Raw genomic sequence first — 23,833 nt, forward strand, 5'->3', positions numbered from 1 at the left:
TTTTGAAAAGTTAGAGGACAGGCTGCTCCTCAGCCTGGTTTTGTGATGCTTCTGAGTATCTTGAATATTTTAAGGACTGTCCCCAAATCAATCTAAATTCATTTATTTTTAAGGAGCATACACATGCACCCCCACACCCGTGTTCAGAGCCAAGAGAAGGGGTAACATCATGAAATTAACCCCAAAACTTCAAAAAGAATGGCAGTCACCGAGGTTGACTGAATGAATATAACCAGAGAAGGCAAGCGGTGTGTTAGAAAACAGGTAGGAGGCGGGTCTTACAAACAGGAAAAGTAAAACAAGATGAGGAAGGAATATGGGACAGAGTAAGAAAGAAGCCCTCATTAAAGATAAAATGCATTCTCACATAACAAAACGTAAGATACACTAGCTTCTTCCTGTTAAAAAACTAGCACCAGTTCAACCTATGATTAGTCCTAAGAGCCCTCATGCTACACTTTAAATCATGAAATCTGGGGTAGGGGGCTTGAGGATGGTAAAGAGAAAGAAGGAAGTTTAATCATTTAACACCTTCTTCCCTGGGTTTCGTTAAACCCCAGGAATGTAAACAGGCAGAGAGGTGAAGGGCCATCAGCACGAACGGGGTGCGACAGGGATGTCAGTCCTACTGACCCAGGCATCATGAATCCAATGCAGGGGCCTGTCATTTGTGTGAACCTCAAACTCTTTATTTCTATAAAATCATTCCCACTGCCCAAGGAAGCTCCCATTTCCAGGTTATGGGGTACAGAGAAAGATGGGAATTAAGGTTTGAAAACATAAAGACAGCCATGAAAGGAGCATCCCCGGTCCCTCCCATCTCACAATGGAAGGTGGAGATCAGAATGATAAATACAGAAACTGGGATTGGGCTAAGAGTTTACTCAGTCTGCTCTTCTTTTAAGAGCAGGGCCCCAGAAGAGCAGCTGGGCAGCATTCCCAGCAGGAGAGATGCGTCACGTGGACAATGACAGACGAAGAGGACAGTGTTGCTAGGTCACAGAATGGATGACCGAGACCCTCGCCCTGAGCCTGAGCGGCCTCTACTTAGTCTTCCTCCCTGTGAGTCTCATCATACCTGCCCACTGAAGATGTAATCCAGGATCTCTCTCATAACCATTACCGATATCCCTTCAAGTTCAATCTTATAGGTTGATCCATCATCTTTTGGAGGATTATAGTTTAACTTTGTCCTAAGAAAGGGAAAAAAATGTAAAATTTCTATGAAAGAACAGAAATAGCTATAAATATTTATGTACTAAAACTCTATAAAGTAGATATTTATCAGCACATGAACCCCACCTAGGAAACATAATTTGTTACTTTAGATTAATATACATATACATATATTTATAACTTCTGACTACAAAATACTTCCAGGATTCTGAATGCTATTTCTTAAAAGACAAAACAGACAGCCATAGCTAAGAGTTACCTGAGTAAGGACCTCTACTTCACCCCGGGAGCCCCAGCTCTGTTAGGCTTTGTTTTCATGTCTTTAATTATCCAATTATTTTCAATAATGTAACAAGGACACCACGAACATCGCACCCAAAACACAAGCTAGGACCTTGACAAGAACCTGCTTCTACCCAGATGTTCCTTCTAACCATCCATCCCTCTCCTCTCCCCATCTGAAGTAACTATCGTCCCAAATCCCATGTCCGATTTTCCCTTGCTTCTTTGTTATTACTGTACCCATTAAACCACTCTCCTTGTGGTTGTGATCTGTACTGCCCTGTCACTCAGGTGTGGAACACCTCTTCACGTCTGTGGCCATATGTATTCCCTCTTCTGTGAAACACATGTTAAGTTCAAGTCTTTTGTCATTTTTTAAATGGAGTTAATTGTCTTCATATGGAAGTGTAGGAGTTCTTTATCAGATTCTTGATATTAAACCTCTGGCAGACTTGGCATGTTTGTTTAAGGCAATGAACAATTTGAAGAATAATTTTTCATGGTGAGTAAGTTTTTTCTGTCTTGCTGAAGAACTGGTACCTTACCCAAGGTCTAAACAATGTTCATAATCTAGCAGGGAGGAAAGGTAAGACACAATCTAAACTGCACTTAAGAACCCCCCCATCCCTTGAGGCTGGGAATTGGTTAAATGCTGTGGAAGGAGGATGAGAGATGAGCCAAACACAGGCACAGGTTGACAGAGGTAAGAAGGAGCTGAATTCCAAGGTCCTGCCTCCCCATATACACACAACTCCCATTAGGTCCTCCCCACCCAGCTCCAGGGCAAGGTAAGAGATTTACGTTGTAAAGAATATAAAACAGAGGGTGGGTCTCTGGACAGGGGGGATATCAGACACGTTTGAGGTACAAGTACTGCACAAAAACAGACAGAACAAACAGAATGTTTACATAGTGAATGCTGAGACCATCAATCTTTTTCCCCTCAATTCTATTCCTTTTTTTTTTTTTTTTAAGATTTTATTTTTTTAACAGAGAGAGAGAAATCACAAGTAGGCAGAGAGGCAGGCAGAGAGGCAGGGGAGCAGGCTCCCTGGTGAGCAGAGAGCCCGATGCAGGGCTCGATCCCAGGACCCTGAGATCACGACCTGAGCTGAAGGCAGAGGCTTAACCCTCTGAGCCACCCAGGCGCCCCCCTCAATTCTGTTCTTAAATGTTGAAAGCCAGAACTACATCCTCCAGGCAAGAAGCTAGAAGACTCTTTGGAGGATCTGACCAGCCCTGAAAGGAAAGACCTAAAGCTATGGACATAGGTCTGCCCCGAGAGCACATGACCTCAAACTTCGGGAGGAAAATTATTTCCAACCTAGATTTTGATAACCAGCCAAACTACCAATCAAATGTCAGGAAAGAATAGATATTATCAGCTACACATGGTCCCCAAACAAATATTTCCCTTGCGACCTTTCTCAGTATGCTGCTGGAAAATGTGCCTCAACAATCAAGGGAGCAAATCAAGAAAGAGGAGGATTTAAGTAACTGAAAGACATGTTCCAGCAGGGGAAAAAAGGGAAGTCAATGTAGGGAATGGTACAGAATGGCCCTAAGCCAGCAGCTTGTAGAAGTAGAAGAAAGCCAGTCTGCCCTGCAGCCAGCAGGAGGCCGTGGGAGACCCTGAAAAATGAAACTGATGGGATGAAATTGATGGGATAATGTATGTGGAGGTACCAAGAAAATATCTGGGCAATCTTGTTTCCTTCCTGTATTTGTCTGCTATTCCTGCCTCTACAGTTTCTACTGAACTAAACAGTTTCACTCAAAAGGTATTTCATTTCTGCTCATTGCACCTTGGGTTTACCTCTATGCCTGACACTTAGTAAATGAGGAACAAGATTTCATCAATTCCCAACCAAGAGAGAAAAACTGTATTAGTGGTGGAGCTAAGACCGAGATCTGAAGTGCACTGTGTAGTCTTTCTGGCAGCACACGTGGCACTTTTCACGTCGGATGTCACGACTGTCTGTACTTCTCAGTCGCTGTGTTCGGTGTCGACGCACTGCCTCTCAGCTCCAAATTCTCCCTTTTTGCATGCTCTGTGAAAATGGATCTGAGCCTCTTAAATAATTTTCCTTTGTCAACTGGCAAGACGTGAAGCTTTTCAGTAGAGAGTGCTGGAAAGACGGTGCTTCCTGGTTCTGGTCTAGCAGCCTGGAAGGCTCCCACAACACAGCCAGGCTTCCCAGCACGGAGCCCCTGTGGTGCGCGGCTGCCGGCAGCACATGGCAGTCTCCCAGGAGCTCCCGCCGGCAGTTCCAACCTCTCGCGAGCAGCTTTCCCAGGCACCTGCGAGGAAAGACTTCTGGCAAGTTCCAGCTGTGCGGCTTCTGCGCCATGCAGGGAGCTGTGGCTGTGTCTTGCCCAAAACGTGTGGAGCTCAGCCCAGGCTGGAGGCTGTTCCTTCTATGGACTGTTCCTGTATTTTTTAGAGTTTTCCTTACCTCTTACTAGCTAATCCCTCTTAACTCCAACCTCTTGCTGCAGTTTATTATTCTCTATATTAGGCTTTCATTTTTGAAGTTACCATGTGGACTTTTTCTCCCACCGAGATCCAGACTGAGGAAGTTGCTATTCAAAGACTGCAGGCCTTTGACGGGAGGTACTGTGCATGTTGTAGACAGTGGAAGGAGGAGAAGGACTGGACTGGGGACAGAAGGGGCTACAAGCTTTCCTTGCTGCCCCCTTTCAGTGTTCAACCATGTGACTGCATCGTTGCTGTGTTTGTGAAGCTGACTACATTGTCCTATGTTTTCACAATCAGAGTATAGTCTTCTCCCTCAGCGCGAGATGGCTAAGAGGACAGAAAAGATTCCTGTAGATTTGAGCACTGGCCATTTCAGACTTCTCTAGAATCAGATCCTTTTCAAAGCCCAGGAAAAATCAATCATTGTAGATGTCTAGATGTCTCTAAACATCTGAAGCCTAAATTATAGAAGTTTAATTATGGTTTAAATTCAGATCCCTACACCTGCCCCCAAACTTTCCCGTCTTCCTATCCCACGTTGGATCTCTCCTGGTACCATCTGTGCACGTTCCACTCCTACCCATCTTGTAAAGACCGGCGAAATGACAGTTCCACAAAGAGTTACTCCTTATCACTCCACCCCGCCGCGGGCTGCACCTGCACCCTCACCTCCGTGCAGGTAAAAATCATTTCTCCTGCTACAGGTTTCCCAAGCCCTTTATATTACAAGTTCGTCAAGTTCTGCTGTGAGTATGGTATTTAAGTGCATATCCCATTTCCCATCTCCTTTATTTAACTGTAAGTTCCTGGAGGTCAGAGTCCTCTTCATCACTGTAACCTGACAATGGAGGCCAGCAGTCCACAAAGACCAGTTCAACAGTTATTTGCAAAGTCAGTGTCGGAAGTGATGGTGGTCCTCAAATAGTCACAGTACTGTCGCATGAAGATTTCCTTCCTACATGACCTCAGGTACAGTTGAAGTGGAACCAGAAGTGATATGAGGAAGAGCGTTTCATAACCGCACCTGTCCAAGGCTGAAAGGACAGAAGCGTGGCGTTTCTCAAACTTTAATGCTCACCAGGGTCATCTAAGGGTCTTGATTCAGAAGGTCTTGGTGGGGCCCAAGTTTCTGCCTTTGTAACAAGGCCTCAGGCAGCGCAGATGCTGCTGGTCTCCAGACCCTCCGAGTAGCAAGGGGTTAATCGATGCTTCCCAAATAACCCACGGTGTGTTTGGTACTTGTAATCCATCCCAGATGAATACTTTGTAAGATGTAATAAAAGCTTATTATAAATAAAGCAGAATGTACCACATGGCCACTCCAGTTATTAAGACTAGACTGCGTATTTGAAAGCTGCTAAGACAGTAGATCTTACAAGTTCTCACCACAAGAGAAAAAGTCTGGTAACTATGTAAGGTGACAGGTTAACTAGACTTACCATGGTGATCGTTTGTAATGTATACAAATACACTTTTTGTACACCTGAAGCTAACACAAGGTTATGTTGCTTATACCTCAATTAAAAAATGAAGGAATTATGAGAAAAATGAAATAAAAATAAAAATGAAATAAAAAGACACATAAAATGCAGGTCCCAATCATTTTATCATCAGATTCAACAGATATAAAATTACTCTGTCAAATTGCTATTAAGTGCCTAAACGCTTAACCTCAGTGGGGCACCTGGGTGGCTCAGTTGGTTAAGCATCTGCCTTCTGCTCAGGGCACGATCCCAGGATTCTGGGATCGGGGTCCACATCTGCTCAGAGGGAAGCCTGCTTCTCCCTTTCTCTCTGCCTTCTCCCCAGCTCATGCTCTCTCTCTCTCTCTCTCAAATAAATAAAATCTTAAAAAAAAAAAAAAAAAAAAAAAAACTCTTAACCTCAAAGCATGTACTTGTATTACGGTGGTTTGTTTTTGGAACAACACCGGTGTGCAGACATTCCTGGTAGGCTGGATGATCCCCCATCTGTCAAGAATATGGTGAATGCTTGTCTCGAGTCTCTTCCAATCCTAGCTGGTAAGAGTCACTCAAATCTGTTTTGGAATAGTCTTGCTTCAGAGGTTACCGTCCCTCTTGTTACCGCCTTCTCTCAGTTCTTGGAGAGCTGCTGTCCCTTTCCAACTCAGTGACTTCAAATGTGTCTTATTCTCCCTCCTTTTGTCTTCCCTTTTCCCTGATTCCCCAGCTAAGTCACTAGATCCCTTTAGTTTTTGTCATTCTATCTTACATTTCTTTCCTTCAGGAAATACCTCAATTTGCCCAAAACCCACCAATTGACTGTTCTCAACCTCCACCCCAGTTTTCTCCATAACTTTCCCCTTTCTATCTAGAATTTTCTCATCTTGCACATCATCTCTCTCTCCTCTGCTGCAGAGAATTTGGTGAACTGGACTGAATGAGTTAACAAAAAAAAGAAAAAAAGCTCATCCAAAGCATTAATAACTGACAGTTCTGTTTTGTAAGTTAGCCCATTAAAAAAAAAACAAACAGGAGGTAAATCAACTGTTCTTTTCTGTTCTTCATCTCTCTCCTAGGAAGCCATACGGTCATACCTAAATTTATTGGAAGTAGCAATATCCTTGCTTTTATTACGATATAATGTCAATGTACAAACTCTCTCCTGGAGAAGGCAGCAGTCTTAAAATACCACTTTGAGAATTCCATCACACGTGGAAAACACTAGAAATAATTGAGAGTATCATAAAATTGGGCCTCGGGTGTTCAGATATAAATATCCATGCCTGTCACATTCTTCCCCGGTTTTGTTTCTGGGGCAAGACATTTCCCCTCTCTGCCCCTGTTTTCTCATTTGTAAAATGAAGAGGTCAGATGAGGTGATCTGAGAGCTCTCCCATCCCCAAACATTTCTGGACAAAACTGCCGGAACAGGCCACTGAGTTTGTGCGCGGACTTGGCTTTGGAGGTGTCCCACGGAGTCCTAGAGGGTGAAGGCCGCCCGACTCAATCAGGAAATGAGGACTGTAAGACGTGAGCCTGTGGGGCAATGCACAGGGTGAGTTTATTTTTCCTCCCATCACCTATCCTCTGGGCAGGCAAGCATTTATTTTCTGTCCTATTCAAACTGAACAGATGTGAAACAAAATTTTGAAAAATGTGAAACAAAAAAAGAAAACAAAATTTTCTCTTTCTTGGCAACAGTGAAAAGAGATTTTATTAAAAAAAAAAAAAAAAGCATTGTTAGTTCCTAGCTAATAAAGAAGCTGGTATTATTCAAAATTTTGCATCCACGAAAGAGGCCTACAACCTTTAAGTGAGTAGAAGAAAGCCAAAGTAAACTGTTGGTTATAAATAGTTCTTTCCTCACCAGCTTCCAATTGCTGAGAAAGTTCAATGTGTCTCAACGCCCAGGTAACCAGGCCTGGTTCTACTACTCTTCCAAGAACCACTTCAGACATCACTGAATGAGATCTGATGTGAGGGTGACTTTTCTTCCTCTCTGATGCAAAAAAGCTTATCTCCAACAAAAGCAAGAACATGTACTCAAATAGAATGCAAGAGAATGTAAGGTTTAAGTCAAGATTTATAGAAATTCTGGGGTGATGCATGGGCATTACTCACATGGCTCTAAGTGATTCATGTAGCTACTGACAAACCATGTAGCTACTGACAGCAGGCTCTGCGAGATCGGAGCAGAGGGGCTCAGGCTCACCACTGCGTTTGCCCATTTAAGCCAAACTCCTAATTCATATTCCTTGGGGGGAATTTGTCTTACAGATGCTCCTCCCCTCCTTTTTCATCCTCATGAGCTCCTAAAACCACATCAGAAATGGATGTTCAGGGCAGGGGAACCACTCTGTATGATCCTACAATGATGGAAACCTGTCATTGTACAGTTGCCTTATCCCACAGAATGTACACCACCAAGAACGAACACTACTGGAAGCTAAGGGCTCTGGGTGACAGTGACGGGTCAGCGTGGGTCTATCAACTGTAATAAACGTCCCACTCTGGCGGGGGTACTGATAATGGGGGAGGTTATGCATGTGTGGGGGCCTGGGATGGATAGAACATCTCTGTACCTGAACCGAAAGGTCAATTTTGCCATGAACCTGAACTGCTCTAAAACATAAATTCCATTTTGAAAGTGTATTTAGTCCCCATTCAACTTAATGAAATATAAATTGCAGGTAATAATTCCATCAACAGAGGCATCCTCCCACAACAAGGCCTTTTTATGGCCTGCTTTTTTATGGATAGGAAAACAGGAACCTGGCTTTCTAATGGTTCCTGTCACCCAAGAACACCATCTACATGATTGACATGGGTATCAGACAGGAGCAAGGGTCCCAGAGGGAAGCCCCATGAAGCCCCAAGGACTATGAACCAGTGCCACAGACCTCTAAGTGGGCTCCCCTCCCCTAGCACTGGGACCCACAAAGGCTCCCCAGCCAGCCACTGAGGTGCTCTTCCTATAGGAACAGTAGGCTCATACAGAGTGGTCAGGAGGCAGTGCGGGGAGGAAACCACCGGAAAACTTGGGCATGATGCTGCAGACCGGGCCGGGATCTGCCACCAGCCTGACACGGCACACAGAGAGCAGGGATTTCGAAGCGGGAGTCGGGAAGGAGCCAGAAGAGCGGGGATGTGACCACATTCCTTATGTTACGATTCTAGGAGACAGCCTCACTCCCCGCGTCGCAATGCTAATGGACCTTCTGCTTCATTTTTCCTTTAGTCTCCCTCTATTCCTTTCTCCTCACCTCCACTGGGCTCTTCTTACCTAGATGGATTAGTTTTCCCTGCCTTACCATCAAAACTCCCCTCCTCACACAGATGCTGCCATGACTCATAATTTGAATGGGTTTTAAGAGTAGCTCGTGAATCTGGCTTCCCAGAATTTTCTGGCAAGCTCTTCTAGAAAAGCAGATCTCTGGGTCCCATCCCAGAGCAACTAAGTCAGGTTCCAAGACTGTGTACATTTAAAAGGTTCCCCTGCTTACTGTGACACATTCCTTCAGCCCTGGAATCTTCCCTTCACCCTGGCACTCCCCCAATCACATGGTTTAATACTTCACCCACTTCGGGTCTCTGCTCTCAAGAGCAGCCCGGGTACCACGCTATCGAAAATAACACCTCTAGCCCCTTCCCTGCTTCGGTGTTCTTCACCGAACTTACCACCATCTCATAAACCACAGCTCTTTGATGTCTATACCCGTGATGACAGGGACTTGCCTTGTGTACCACTCTATCCCCTCACCTCATGAACCGCCTGGTACCGATCGGCTCCTGACAAGTGTGCGTGGACTTGAATTAAGCGCAGCACACAGCCAGGCTGGGGGACCCCTGGATTTCACCAGGGCAATGCCAGTCACTGAAACAAAAGGAGCGCACCTGCAGAAACGGCATTACTGACCAGCCAAGAGTTGTGAGCTTTCCTGAGCTGCACCCCGCTGCTTCACCCACACTGAGGGGAGCGGAAGCTTCCCCACATCCAACCCCCATGTGCGGTCGTCAGCAATTCAAGAACTGACTGTCCCCCAGCTGCAAAGCCACCCAAATGTCCATGGTGCCGTCACCTGTCCCCATGCTGAGGGCAAATGTAAACTGGCCCAGAAGGCTGGCTGGGGGGGAGGTCTGCGGTCTGTGAGCGACCCCGTCTGAACGGCCGGCAGTCCATCCCAGCCTCACTGCCCTCTGCTCACCGACACTAGCGCACTGCATGGAAAAATGCGAAGATTAGGGAAGGTTTCTGGAAAACCAAGAGTTTACTGTTCAGGTGTCATCCCACCAAGCAGCTTCTTAGTAATGAAGCTGAAACAGAACCGTCTCAGGTCTGAAGAGGCGCTGGCCACCGCGCCATCCGTCCCTGACAACCTCCTGACCCGGCCACCGCTGGCTAGGTGGCACACACGGGGTCACGGAAACGTCTTCCGTTCTCCTTCTGACAGCACGCCATCCACTCTGAAGATGACAGGCAGTGTTCCTATCTACACCTGCTCGGAGTAGGCGTGTCCAATTACATCAGTATCCGCAAGAAACACAGCACAAAGTGTGTGCCTTTGAGTCATGTGATCTGAACGAAGGAAAAATTTATCTGAAGGGAGATGCTGTTTTCAGATAGGAGAACATGCCGAGTGTGAACTACCTTCTGCAGGAGGAGAGCTTGAGAAAACTTCCGCAGGGTGTGCATCTGGGGGGCGGGGGTGGGGTGGGAGGCGGTAGACAGGGCACATCCCAGGGCCTGCGGACACACACAGCTGTAAATGAGTCCCTCTGCTGGTCCAGGTGCAGCATCAAGCACTAGGGATGGCTTCAGAAATCAGATCTCAACTAGTTGGTGAGCCCCAATCTCAAGGAAATGACAAATCATCGCTTCTAACCCTGGGCTTCAGGTCAGTAAAATGCAATGTTATGAGTTGTTTCTGGGAGTCTAAAGCCTCTAGCATTGTGTCCCAGAATAAATCTCTTCCCCAGCCCGCTGGAAGCCTGCTCCTCCCCAGGCCATCCCCATCTCAGGACAGGGTGCTATTCTCCACGCAGCCGCGTGAGCCTGCCATCAGGAGTCTAATTAGTAACAGAAGGAGTGACTGAGTTACAAAGCTTGATACTCAAACTGGTGAGTGAAAGTTGATGAGGCATGGAATACTTCCATCATCTCCAAGTGTCACCCCGTAATTGCTAATCACAAAGAGAAAACCAGTGGATTAAACCAGTGGCCGCCATCTTTAACCACGTGATCAACGAATGTCATCTAATGTTGGGACAAACCATGGTGGGCTGGGACAGAGTACATGGAGGAGGAGGATGGGACATCACTCCTGTGCTGTTCTTGCCACAAATGCAGAGCCACAATCTAACTGTAAGAAATCGAACCCAAGCTCCTTAACTGTCCACCAAATAACTGATCAGTACCCCCTCATACGTGCCAAGGCCAAGAAAGGTAAGGGAAGACTTCGGAACTGTCACAGGAGGGCCAGAGGAGGAGGCCAAAGGGACAAGGCAAGAGAATCACTATAAACACTGTGGAGTGGGTGCTGTGCTAAGTAAAGGGAGGCAAAAAGTCAGCTCTCTAGGGAGAGAGGTCAGAAAAGGCTTCCCAGAGGTGGCACCTGCATCAGGCCTCGGGTGAGTGTTTTACACCGAGGAGGAGGGACAGCAAAGGCAGTGAGGTATTGGGTATTGTACGTCCAAGGAACGACAGGGGCGAGCAGGTTAACAAGGCTGGAGAGAGACGTACATGGGGAAGGAGGGTGCGGACAAGCCAGCTTCGAACTTCACCTCAAGGGAAATGGAGCTGTATATGAGGAATTTTTTAAAAAATCTTTTTATTCTGAAATAGTTTTACACTTACAGAAAAGGTTTTAATCATAGAGTTCCTGTATCGCCCCCTCAGGTGGCTTTCACGAATGTTAGGATCGTAAATAATCTTAGTACAACTATCAACACTAAGAAGTAAAGACTGGTATAAAACTGTTAAATAAATTACGGACTTTATTCACATTTCACCAGTTTTCTCCTAGTGTCTTCTCTCTGTTCTGGGGTCCCATTTAGGGTTCCAAACTTCAGCTCATGATTATGTCTTTAACTTGTGACAGTCCTTCAAATCTTTACCTTTCAAGGCCTTGACTCCTTGGTGAATAGTGGCTAATTATTTTGTAAAAGGTCCCTCAGGTTAGGTTTAATTTCTTAGACTGATTATGTACTTTCAGCAGGAACCCTACGGAAGTGAGGTCATGTCCTTCTGTGCAGCATTTCACAATGCTGATGTGTATGAGGTCAACCTCGGCCATTTGGCTATGATGAAGTCTGCTGGGTTTCTCCACAAAGAACTTACAGTCACTATTTATCCTTTGTTACTATTAAATCCACTGAAGAAATTAATTTAGAATATACAAATATCCTTTTTTAAAAAGGATTTTGTTTACTTATTTGATAGATAGCATGAGAGAAATCAGAGGGGGAGAACAAGGGAAAAGCAGCCTCCCTGCTGATCAGAGAGCCTGATGCAGGGCTGGATCCCAGGGCCCTGAGATCATGACTTAAGCCAAAGGCAGACAGATGCTCAATCAACTGAGCCACCCAGACACCCCCAAATATCCTTTTTCTCCGCCAAGTCTTGCCCCCTAATTTCAGTATCCACTGGTGGATCTTGCCTGTAACAATTATTATTATCATGCGCAAATGATGATTTTCTATTCTTTTATTCCATCTATACTTATTACTGGAAATTCTTTTGTAAGGAGGAGCTATCTCAGGACACCTCGGTGGCTGAGTCAGTTAAGTGTCCAGTTCTTGGCTTCAGCTCAGGTCATGATTTCAGGGTCGTGAGATCAAGCCCCGTGTCGGGCTCTGTGCTGGGGATGGAGTTGGCTTATGATTCTCCCTCTCCCTGGGCTTGGGCATGCGTGTTCTCTCTCAAAAAAATAAATTTTTATAAAACTGAAAAATAAAAGCGATCTCTTCTCCTACTGATTCACCCACTCATTCATTTACTCATGCCTACACACATAGATATTTACTACATTCAATGATTTATGATCCGCTGTTACTGATACTCATTTCCTTGTTCAAACTGCCAAAGCTTTGGCACTGAGAGTTCCTTCGCACTGGCTCTCTCCTCTTCTGGGCACCTCCTTACTCCCGGCACAAACGCTCTAGGCTCTTGGTGTATTTTTCCAGCTCCAGTACCTGCATCAGCCTCACCATGGAAGCCATTAGTTCTAGGCATTATCTAATCACATCCTAGAAGCATCAGCGGGGCGGCAGCAGCATGGAGGACTGATGGGGACAGAGCACGGAGGCAGAGGGACCAGTTCTGACACCTTTTGGAACTAGTAACAGCTGGAACGTGAGCAGCAGCGACGGTGAAGAGGAGACAGGCTGCAGGTGTGAGAGGCCAAAACCACTGGCCGAGGCATCACGTATGTGTCGGGGGGGCACATCCCCAAGGTCTCTGAATTTCTCCCAGGGAGTCTGGCGGTATCCTGACCACCCACCTGGGGGAGGAGAGCTGGCCTGCGGGTGGGTGGGGCAGAGCAGCCCTGCAGCAGGTTGTCAGGGATCTTAGGCCTGGTGCTCAGGAGAGGCCGAGGTAGCTGCATCTCTGGAGCAGATGATGGTGTCAGAGAGTGGAGGGGAGGACAGAAGCTTGTGCCATATCACGTACAGGGACAGGGAGGAGAGCCAGAAAAGCTGACTGTAGGGGAAATGGGACAAGCGGGGTCACAGAAGCCTGGAGAGACCAAGTGTCAAGAAAATGCCGAAGAGTGATAAATACAGCAGATGGGTTGAGCCGGATAAACACTTCCAAGTTTTCACCAGATTTGGCACTCCTATTTAGCAATTTGGAAAAACGGGTTTAATGGAGTGATAAGATAGGAGCAGAGGTAAGAAAAAAGAGGTCGTAAGACCGTGGACAAGATAAATAGACACTCCAGTTTGAAGAATTATGTGCCTGTGGGATGCCTGGAGGGCTCAGGTGGTTAAGCATCTGACTCTTGATCTTAGCTCAGGTCTCCATCTCAGGGTTTTGAGTTTAAGCCCCATGCTGGGCTCCATGCTTGGCATGGAGCCTACTTAAAATTCATTAATTAATATTAGATTTTTTTTTAAAAAGTCATGCACTTGTTAGCAGAGGACGCAGAGATACATCCGCTGGACATCACATGCCTGCCACATACCAGGCAGTGGAAGCGGCCCAGGCATGCCTCTGAGCCGAGGGAAGGAGCCAGAAGGGAAGGGAAAAAATAAAAGATACAGAAGGAAGAAGACAATGCAACAGAACAACCACCCAGAAGAAAGGGAAGATGGGAGGGAGGGCCAGGGACAATCAGCCTGGACTGCGGATCTCCGCTCCATCCAAGGCTGGCCTGCAAAGCATTATCCCATGATTTAGACAGCTTTAAAGGTGACCTTCCGAGTGACAGTCTCTATGTGCAAATTCTTTAAAAAATTTAATACTCTAGGGTCAACAATCAACAAACTACAACTTACAGCCTGTTTCTGGAGGGCCTCTGGGCTAAAAATGGTTTTTATATATATATTTTTTAAAGATTTTATTTTATTTATTTGACAGAGAGAGATCACAAGTAGATAGAGAGGAGGCAGAGAGAGAGAGAGAGAGAGGGAAGCAGGCTCCCCGCTGAGCAGAGAGCTCGATGCGGGACTCGATCCCAGGACCCCGAGATCATGACCTGAGCCGAAGGCAGCGGCTTAACCCACTGAGCCACCCAGGTGCCCCGGTTTTTATATTTTTAAAAGGTCGTTAGAACAAAACCAAAGAGGACTAGGTGACAGAGGCCACCTGTGGCCTAAAAAGCCTAAAACACTGGACTCTTTACAGAAAAACTTCACCAAACCCTCCTCTAAATATTTTTATAGTAGCAAGCACACAACATTTAAAAATCTGCTCTAAAAGATAGCCCAAACAGCAAAAACTTTGAGAAAACACTTGCAAGAGTGACAAGGCCACGGTGATAGGCCTGAGGGAAAAAACATCAGATACACTGCCAAGGTCTTTCTATGATAATCCAGTCTTCCTGGACGGTGATCAGGTTTTATTCTCCAAGAAGGAATCTGCTCTAGCTTCAGAAACAGATGTACTGGGCACACAGCCCTCAAAGTAGGCTTACATGTACCCACAAAAAATACAAAGAAAAAAGAAAACACCCCCCCTTTTCCCCCTAATTTGCTTATTATAGAGTCGCTATTCGGAAGAAAAAAGAACTGGAAATTAACATGTCAAAGGGAAACCATGACACGAGTTGCATCATACAGCAAGATGACATAGTACAACTCGCTATTAAAAAGGATGACTAGGGCGTGCGACTGAGCTGTAAGGAGAGGGAAAGCTCTAGCACAAGTGACAGGTCTGCCTGGGAGACGATGACGACGACCACGACAATTAACTACACCGTTCAGAACCAGAATAAAGGCTCACATAAATAACTCTCGTGCGGTCTTCCGTGATTTTTTTGTGTTAAAAAAAAATGATTCTTAAAATTTAAACCTGGTTCTCATAATTTTGCAAGTAAAGCAATCCATAAAATTTACCTCTCAGAAGACAAGGTTTGAAAATGCATGTTAAAATTTTAAGATGAGTTCAAAGGCAGAATCATGATGCAGCAAACTTGTGAAGCAAAAAATTCCTCTAGAATGAAACAAGCCTGAGCCCTCACTCCGGTCACACCCTGACCTTCTAGAAACGCACATAAAAGACAGACATTCGTGCCACAACCTGCCAGGACAGCTCCAGATTTTCTGCTCAGGATGCATTTCTGGATGCTATTTAAGAGAGGCGCCTTCTGCGCCCTTTGAAGACCCCGTGCGCGCGGTCCTCCCTTCGGTTTGGGGACACTTCTGACACAGATTCTCTACGGGGAAGCTCGCTCCTCCGCCTCTTTCCAGCGGCGGAATAGGAAGTACCACAGAACGTCTGCTCGTCTTACTCGCCTTCTGTTCCCTCCTTCCCAACGTTAAGAGTTAGAAAGAGGATTTACGCTCCTAAATAATATTCTCCTAAAGGAGAAATAAGAATTTCTATGAACTTGTTATTGTGTTTGTAGTTATCCGTTCAAAGCAGTTTCAAACCAAAGCATGAAGTGAAGGTTAAGAAACAGGGTTTTGTGGTTTTTTGTTGTTTTTGTTTTCTCCTTTTTGAAGAAGGAGATAGTGGGGGTAGAGAAAACCAGAAACAAAATACAGCCTCCAACACGGCCCTTCAGCTCCCTTTCATAAAGGATGGGCTGAGCCCCGCTCCAGCAGCTTCAAGCCGCCTTCTTGCTTCTGGCGCCTCCATAATTTACAATCTACTGTTAAAAACTTCTCCAAACTACTTGAAGCTCAAAGTGCCTTCCAAAATGTTGTCAAGGGAATGAATGCTTCTCAATGAATTCTTTAGTCATGTCGTAACAAAAGCGCTCTCACTGGAGCTGCTCCTTCTGAATAAAGAATTTGGTCCCTTCTTCTCCAGGTTTCTTGGCACCAGAAATGGCCGGTTGGGTTGACTCAGCATCTCAAATGGGGCAGATTAAAGATTCTCCGGTAGTAACTGCTCTCACAGGACGGTTGATTCTGTCTCTCTACCCCATCCCCAGCACACGGTCACTCAGCAAAATGTTACAGGAAAGAGTGTAACCCTGTCTGGGAGCAAGGAGTCCAGCATCCTGGACTCTGACCTTCCACATCTTCGTCAGGACTTACAGACAGCAGTCAACTCAGTGCTCGCGTGGACAGGGTTTCCGGTAATGAGCTTAGGGCCTCTGGCCCTGGAGATACAGACGAGGGCTCTGAAAACACCCAGTGCACCTGTCTATTCTAATTCTCCCCACGGAAGGAAAGACAGCCAGGCAGCGCTGAAGGCACACGCGATACGCTAAAGGAGTCTGTAGGAGGGAGCGATTGTTTGGCCGAACTGGGAAAATGTGAGGAAGAGATATCGGAACGGGGGCCTGAAGGAGGAGAACAAATGTTATGTCACAAAAGAGGAGGTGAGGACGGCACAGACAAGAAATGCCGCAAAAGGAAACATTCATGTTCACAGACCTGTGGAGCACTCGTAGAATTTTCAAGAACCAGAAGAGTATAATGAAGATGTTTATTCAGCAATGTTATCCCAAATTCAACACAAAAACAGTTATGCTTCCCACTTTCTTTAGGCAGCCAGGCTCAAAACCTGCTGCCTCCTCCTCCTCGGTCCCCACATTCAGAGAACGGCGGCTGCTTTCTTTCCTAAGCCTGGATACCGGCCTCTACCCGGTCCCCAGGGCGCTGCCACTGCGAGCCATCCCCATCAGCCAGCGACTCCAGGGCGCCCCCCACCCCCAGCCCTGTGGATATACAACAACCAAGTCACCTTCCTAGAGTGGAGCTCCAGTCACAGTACTAGTGCTTAATGAGCATGAAATCTAAACTAGTCAGCTGGCGCTCGAGAAGCCAGCTCTCACCTGCCAGTCCATCCACACTTGCCACCATCCCTACCCGAGCCTCCAGTCCAGTCCCATCAGTCTACTGACTGCCTGAGCACACACCTCCTGAGCTGTGCTTAACCTCTCTCCTGCCCCACTCACCTGCTAGTCCTTCTCTTCAAGGCTTTGTCCAAAAGCTTTGTTTTCCTGCACGAAACCTGGCATGACAACCCAAGTACTCTTCCTCTGCACAATTCCTAGAGCCACAAGCATCTATCTGTACAACCAAAATACCGTCCCATGCTTTGGGACGTGTCTTTGCACAACTAAGCTGTGAACTTTGAGAACAGATTCTGTGCTTTACAGAATCTTTTAAAGCTATTCCCAATTTAATACTCATAGTAAGTGATAAGCACTGTTGACCGGTGAACCTAGCCTCTCTTGAGGCATCCACGGCCTCCTTATTTCCCGTCCCAACAACGGCAGCACCCTCCTAAGTTAAGAGTACATCTCCTCCTTCTTATAAGCCTCAATGTCTATCCATAACCTTTAAAACAGGCCCTCAACCCTTGCATGGACTAAACTATGTTGGGAGATTATACTGGGTCCTGTCCCCACACCCCAGCACCTCCCCAGTCGGCTCCCAATACACATGCAGCAACTCAGGGAAATGCCACAGTGAAAGTTTCAACTTACCGGAGGGCAGTGTGAATGCCAACCCAGGGCAACCACCCCTCTCACCTTGTTTCTTGCCTTCCCACCCGCTGCTTACCATCTCGTCATGCTGGTGTTCTTCTGCCCCACCCCCTGCCCCAATCCGGTGTGCCCGTCTGTTCTGGTCTCTGGACCACAGCACTTGGTTTCCCGAGCCCCCTGTGCTACGCACCCCTCCAACCCCCCACTCCTGCTCAGGTCAAATCTTCCTCTTCCACCTACGGACCCTCAGAGGGGTGCTCCTTCCACCCGGACCAGCAGCAGCCATGTCCATCCCTTACATCTCTCTGTGGCAGACGTCTTCGCTGTCCGCCCCCTCGGATGGACTCAGTGGGGGCTGAGCCCCAGGCGCCCAGGGTACAGCTGTGCTGCACAAAAATGCTCAAGAAAAGTTTAGCGAATGAATGAGCCTATTAGGGAACCTTGACCAAGGATCCATGTTCTCTACTTAAAGACAGTTGTTTCTGTTAAGGTGATTAACTGAGGTCACTAATGTAGTACTGAATAATCAGATGAGTCCCTTAAATACTCTTTTAGAGCATTTTCAGAATGATCTACTCCAAAAATAAAGTCAGTCCATTCTTTCCCCATTCTTGTAATGGACAGTACCATACAACATCAGGATATACTTCATCAGTATTGAAAAATTCAGCAAATGTCAAAAATACGCTGACAAGTCTTTGGTCCCGTGTTTATTTCCTTTACTAGCCCCACAGAGGTAGAACAAGTAACTCGAGGGATTAGGTCTCCATGTACTCAGTCTCCGCTCTGACACTGTGTGTGGGAGACACACTCAAACAGCAGTCGCACACAAAGAAAACCAAGCCTCGGAAAGTGTGACACCCTGTCAACCAGTGAAATGTAAGCTCCTTGTCTGTCACCTGTCACCGGAGTCTCTGCAGCACCTGGCTGTCACTGAGTATCTTCTGGTGTATTTGATGAACAGACGGCTAAACCCATAATCAAGTCCCTAGACCATTAACACAAATGACGTTAGGTCCTTTTACGGCCAAGTCTAGTTGTGATGAGTTAACACAGTACATTTCATATTTCAAGACAATGCTAACTTTTTTCTTTTTACAATAGATTTTTTTTTTTAAGATTTTTAAAAAATTTATTCATTTGGTGAGGCCCTGGGTGGCTCAATGGGTTAAGCCTCTGCCTTCGGCTCAAGTCATGATCCCAGGGTCCTGGGATCCAGCCCCGCATCTGGCTCTCTGCTCAGCAGGGAGACTGCTTCCTCCTCTCTCTCTGCCTGCCTCTCTGCCTACTTGTGATCTCTTTCTCTGTCAAATAAATAAATAAATAAAATCTTAAAAAAAATTTATTCATTTGGGAGAGCTACAGACACAGAGGCAGAGGGAAAGGGAGAAGTAGACTCCCTGCTGAGCGGGGAGCCCGATCCCGGGCTTGATCCCAACCTAGAGATCATGACCTGAGCCAAAGGCAGACGCTTAACCAACTGAGCCACCCAGGTGCCCCTCTTTTCTTTTTTATTTGAGTAGAACTGACACCCCATGTTACCTTAGTTTCAGGTGGACAGCACAGTAACTCACCAAGTGTATACACTATACTGTGCTCACAAGCGTGACCACCATCTGTCCCCATACGGTGCTATGACAGTATCACTGACTATATTCCTTATGCTGTGCCTTGTATTCCCATGACTTACTCATTCCATGACTGGAAGCCTGTATCTCTCTCTCTTTTTAACCCATTTTGCCCAAACCCTCCCCCCCCACCCCCGTCAAGGGGGACCATCAGTTTGTCCTCTATAATTTTAGGTCTGATTTTTTGCTATTTGTTGTTTACTAATTTGTTGCTTTTATTTTTTTAGATTTTACTTATGCATGAAATCATATGGTATTTGTCTCAGTCTGACTTACTTCATTTAGCATAAAACCCTCTCAGTCCCTCCGTGCTGTCTTGAATGGCATGATCTCGTCCCTTCTATGGCTGTGTAATATTCCACTGCGTATGTGTGTGTGTGTATACACACATATATATATTCTATTATGTGTATACATGTGTGTGTATATACACACACACACATCTTCCTTATCCATTCATCTATTGATGGACACTTAGGTTGCCTGCTTATGTATCTATTCTTAATTTTTTTAAGGAACCTCTATACTGTTTTCTGCAGTGACTGTACCAATTTATGTTCCCGGCAATGGTATATGAGGATTCCTTCTCTACATCCTTGCCAACACTTGCAATTTCCTGTCTTTTTTATTTTACCCCTTCTAATAGGTATACAGTGATAGCTCATTGCGGCTTTGATGTGCACATCCCTGATGATGAGTGATGTCTGATGTTGTGTTGGCCATCTGTGTCTTCTTTGGGACAAAGGACAAAAACATTAACAAGATTTTATTTTCCTTAAGTATTCTATTTTTCTAATATCTCTGAAAAGAGGGGAAAATATTATAATTTATTCCCACAGAGGAATGGAATCAGCGAACATGAGACCATCGTTTTACAGCTAAGTCACTTTTTGGCAGTCAATAGCAAGAAAGAAGACTTCACTCTCTGCTCTTCAGGGCACAGGGGTCAAGAGCTCCGGCTGAGCCCTGGAGGGCATTTAGACAGACAGGTGACTTCACCCGCCCAAGAACTACCCATGTCACCTTCACCTCGGCCTTTGATCCCTTCCTTCTTTGGACTCAGCCTGTCTCAGGGGATGGAGAACCCAGGGGAAAGCACTTGAATTCAAGGTTGCAACCAAGGTCTGCCACTTGTCACACCCCACACCTCCTCGTCTCCACCCTTAACCTAGAATTCTAACTTACAAATTATTCATTTACATTACAGCTTCAGTACACAAAATGATAGACTTGTCTCCTGCCGAAGGATCACAGGGCTCCCTGAAGGACTAACCTCACAGTACTCATAAGCCAAATGACTCCTTATTTGTCCTAATTATGTTTTCTTTATGGATTATAAATAGATTTTAACCCTCACTTTGATATCATGAGACAAACTGATTAAGTTTAAACAATGGATACAGTGGCTTTGTAATCCGTATGCTTAGGCTATATTATCCAAATCTACATCCTAAGAACCAGAGTTTGTGGAAATCGCTTTGCTTGACTCTCTAAATTGCACAAGAGAAATTACTTTAAAAACACTGAAGAGGACTTACCAGGGAAAATACAAACTGTGAGAAGAGGCAGAAGTCAAAGACCTTAGGTTAAAGAATGAGAACTTAATCAGTGTTCATGGAGATGTTGTACGTCTATCCCATACACTATTAATCAAAATAGCAATTCTCAGGAAAGTTCTACAGTAAGTCTAAACACTCAATGTTTCCCTTTATGTCAGATCCACTAGTCTAACAAGAATGTCATTGATTTGTTTCACCATTTGAAACCTTCCAAAAACCTCTCCAGAATTAGAACACGCACCACTACTAGCAGGCAACCACTATCTCAGATAAATAAAAACCTTTAAGCTGAAATGAGCAATCTATGTTGGACTTAGAGCTCCAATTTGCAAGTGTTTAGTTTTCCTTAGAAGTCAGAGAAAATGCTGCATTGGTCCTTCTGAAACAGAACATACTTTATTATCAGTTCTGAAAACCTCACATAAGAAAAGGGTTTCATCAAACATGATTGCAAACACCAAAAAGGAGGGGAAGGTGAAAGAGAAGGAGAAGGGGGAGAAGGAAAAGGGGGAGAAAAAGAAAAAAAAATTGCATTGATAATTTGAAAATTATAAATTGAAAATTTGCATTGATTTGTAAGCCCTCAGGACAGACTGCATCTTGTGAAGTCGTTCAGGATGCCTTACAGTGGCTGGATGAAAACAAGACCCAGATCCATTAAGAGATATTCAGGCCCGACTTACATCCCCAGCACCATAAAGGAACAGCAAGAGGCAGATGTCATCATTTGAATTTAAGGATGCTCACGACTCAGCAAGAGTCTCAGAACTGGGAGCTTCTAGCTGAACCCTTAGGCACTAAGGAACTTAACAGGTTACAGTCACCGTTCAAAATCCCGTGGCAGGAGTGGCTGCACATAGGGGAACCAAAAACCCAAAGCACTACCCAAAGAAAAGGGACTTGGGTACCAACAGCATTCTCTGCACACAGCAGACAAAACGAATGGATATTAGTACCGATCAAGTACAGGATAGGTTTCAGGTGCCCAAAGAAAGGATGTTGACAATTTCCATGCTGCTCTGAAACTTGGACTTCCTACAGAGATCATATTAGTCTCCTTAAGTAGTTCATCAGCATCATCTATGAGTCAAAGTTTACATTTAAATGGCAAAACAGACTCATGATAATTAGGCCTTGGAATACACCCAGAGTAACAGCATAGAGTCAACGTTTGTTACAAAATAACTCTACGGAGCTGGATTCATAGAACAGAATACCCAACCAAATCATGTGTGAAAGGGCAGAGGAAATGCCTTAGGTCAATGCACAACAAAACTTTAAATGATACAATAAAGCTGTAAGAACAGAAACAGACCCCTCTCCACAACATACACACATAAAACAAAACAAAAATAGCATGGAGCCACACAATTCAGACTTAAGGGGGATTTGCCATTCATGTGGCCCGGCCAACCTCACTTTGCAGATGAGGAAACCAAGTCCTGGAAAAGGAATCCAAGATGACCTACATTGGATTCTGGGCCCCAGTGTCTCTACTCCACCCTCTCCAGACCAGCTTTCCCTGAAAAAAAAAAAAAAAAAAAAACAAGGGGGAAAAACTGCCATTCTTATTATTGGCTGACTCAAGGGATCTAAAAATCTCGAGAATCTTTCTTCCCTTTACTCACCGAGACGAAAAGCTAAACAATTAACGTTCCAACAGTTCCCCAGAAAAAACAGAAATTCTCAAAAGTGAACAGAGGCTTTTCTGGGCCCACGATGGCGGAGGCGGCAGCAGGTGTGCCCTCGACATGCAGAACAACACGGGCACGTTCGTGCACCTGTACATGCTGTGGAAATACTCCTCTAGCAACTGCATCATCGGCACCAAGGACCACGCGTCCCTCCAGGTGAACGTGGCTGAGGCTGACAAGCCGACAGCAGGCTCAACGGCCAGTTTAAAACCTATGATACCTGTGAGGCCATTTGCAGGATGGGTGAGTCAGGGGACTCTATCTTCTGACTGGTCAAGGCCAATGGCATCATTTCAAAGAACTTCTGACTGGAGAGGATCACGGATGTGGAGTATTTGCCATAAATAAATAGCATCTCCCCCCTACCCCCAAAAGTGACAAGATAGGAACATGCACGTGTTCTTGCAGAATCACACAGTTCCTTTTCACATACATCACTCCCAAAGAACCACAGCTCATAAGAGTCTGAACTCTATATCAGATCAATGGGATTGTGCCAGAATCAGAAGAGCCTCAGACATGAAGCAAAGCAAACTTTGCAATATTCAAGAGAAAGGGAAATTTCCTATAAGCCTCAGGGAACCTTTCCCAGAAGGTCTCAGGGTTGCTGAGAAAGGAAAGATTCTGTGGGTCGTTATACCAACGAATTCAATTTTGTCATCCTTAAAGGTCGTCAGCTACATTTAGATTCAGTTTTCCCAACAAACTAAAGGAAAAAAACATCATTCAGGGATCAGAATGGGAAACAGCCAGAAAGAGAGCATACTGGAAAAGCAGCATCCCACTTAGTGAGCTTCATGATGGACTGTGGAAGGTCCTGCCCTTCTTCCGGTAGCATCTGTATCCTAAAGCTGCATGACATATACTCTACACAACCTTTTTTCAGGTTAGCATTAGGATTCTACTGCTAAAGCTGTTTTCTGGTTTGTTCCTTTTATACTGAAAGTCCTCCTAGTGTCGGACAGCCGAGAGTAGCAGGAGGGAAAATAAATGCTACACCAAAGACAAAGCACAGGAAATGATTAAACCAATAAGTTAGGTTAAAAAAACTTTTCTCGATTGGGGCATCTGGGTGGCTCAGTGGGTTTAAAGCCTCTGCCTTCGGCTCAGGTCATGATCTCAGGGTCCTGGGATTGAGCCCCACATCAGGCTCTCTGCTCATCAGGGAGCCTGCTTCCTCCTCTCTCTCTCTCTCTCTCTCTCTGCCTGCCTCTCTGCCTACTTGTGATCTCTGTCTGTCAAATAAATAAATAAAATCTTAAAAAAAAAACTTTTCTCTATTAAGTAGAAAGTATGCCAAATGAGTTGCTTTAATTCCTACTCTGACAAAGCTGAATTGGTTCCCTTTTTTGAGCATTCAGAAGCAATATATAACATTGTTTCTAAACCATACAACTTTACATTGCTTAGGATAATTAAACTGGCCAACTAAATAAACAAAACTTAAA

At 45.3% G+C, this 23,833-nt stretch overlaps 1 protein-coding gene and 1 pseudogene across 2 annotated transcripts in view; one reads left to right on the plus strand and one right to left on the minus strand.

Moving 5' to 3' along the window:
• GAN (gigaxonin) overlaps positions 1 to 23,833 on the minus strand; it is a 60,367-nt gene that overhangs the window by 33,348 nt on the left and 3,186 nt on the right. Inside the window, exon 2 of one of the 2 annotated variants that reach the window (XM_045989434.1) lies at positions 1,079 to 1,193. The exons of the other annotated variant lie outside the window; for it this stretch is intronic. Within the exon in view, the coding sequence (XP_045845390.1) occupies positions 1,079 to 1,193 (115 nt within the window). The remainder of the gene's footprint in view (positions 1 to 1,078; positions 1,194 to 23,833) is intronic. 2 annotated transcript variants of the gene reach the window in all.
• On the plus strand, positions 22,088 to 22,693 carry LOC123931830 (annotated as a pseudogene).

This window comes from Meles meles, chromosome 19, assembly GCF_922984935.1.
Source record: "Meles meles chromosome 19, mMelMel3.1 paternal haplotype, whole genome shotgun sequence".
Classification (NCBI taxonomy): Eukaryota; Metazoa; Chordata; class Mammalia; order Carnivora; family Mustelidae; genus Meles; species Meles meles.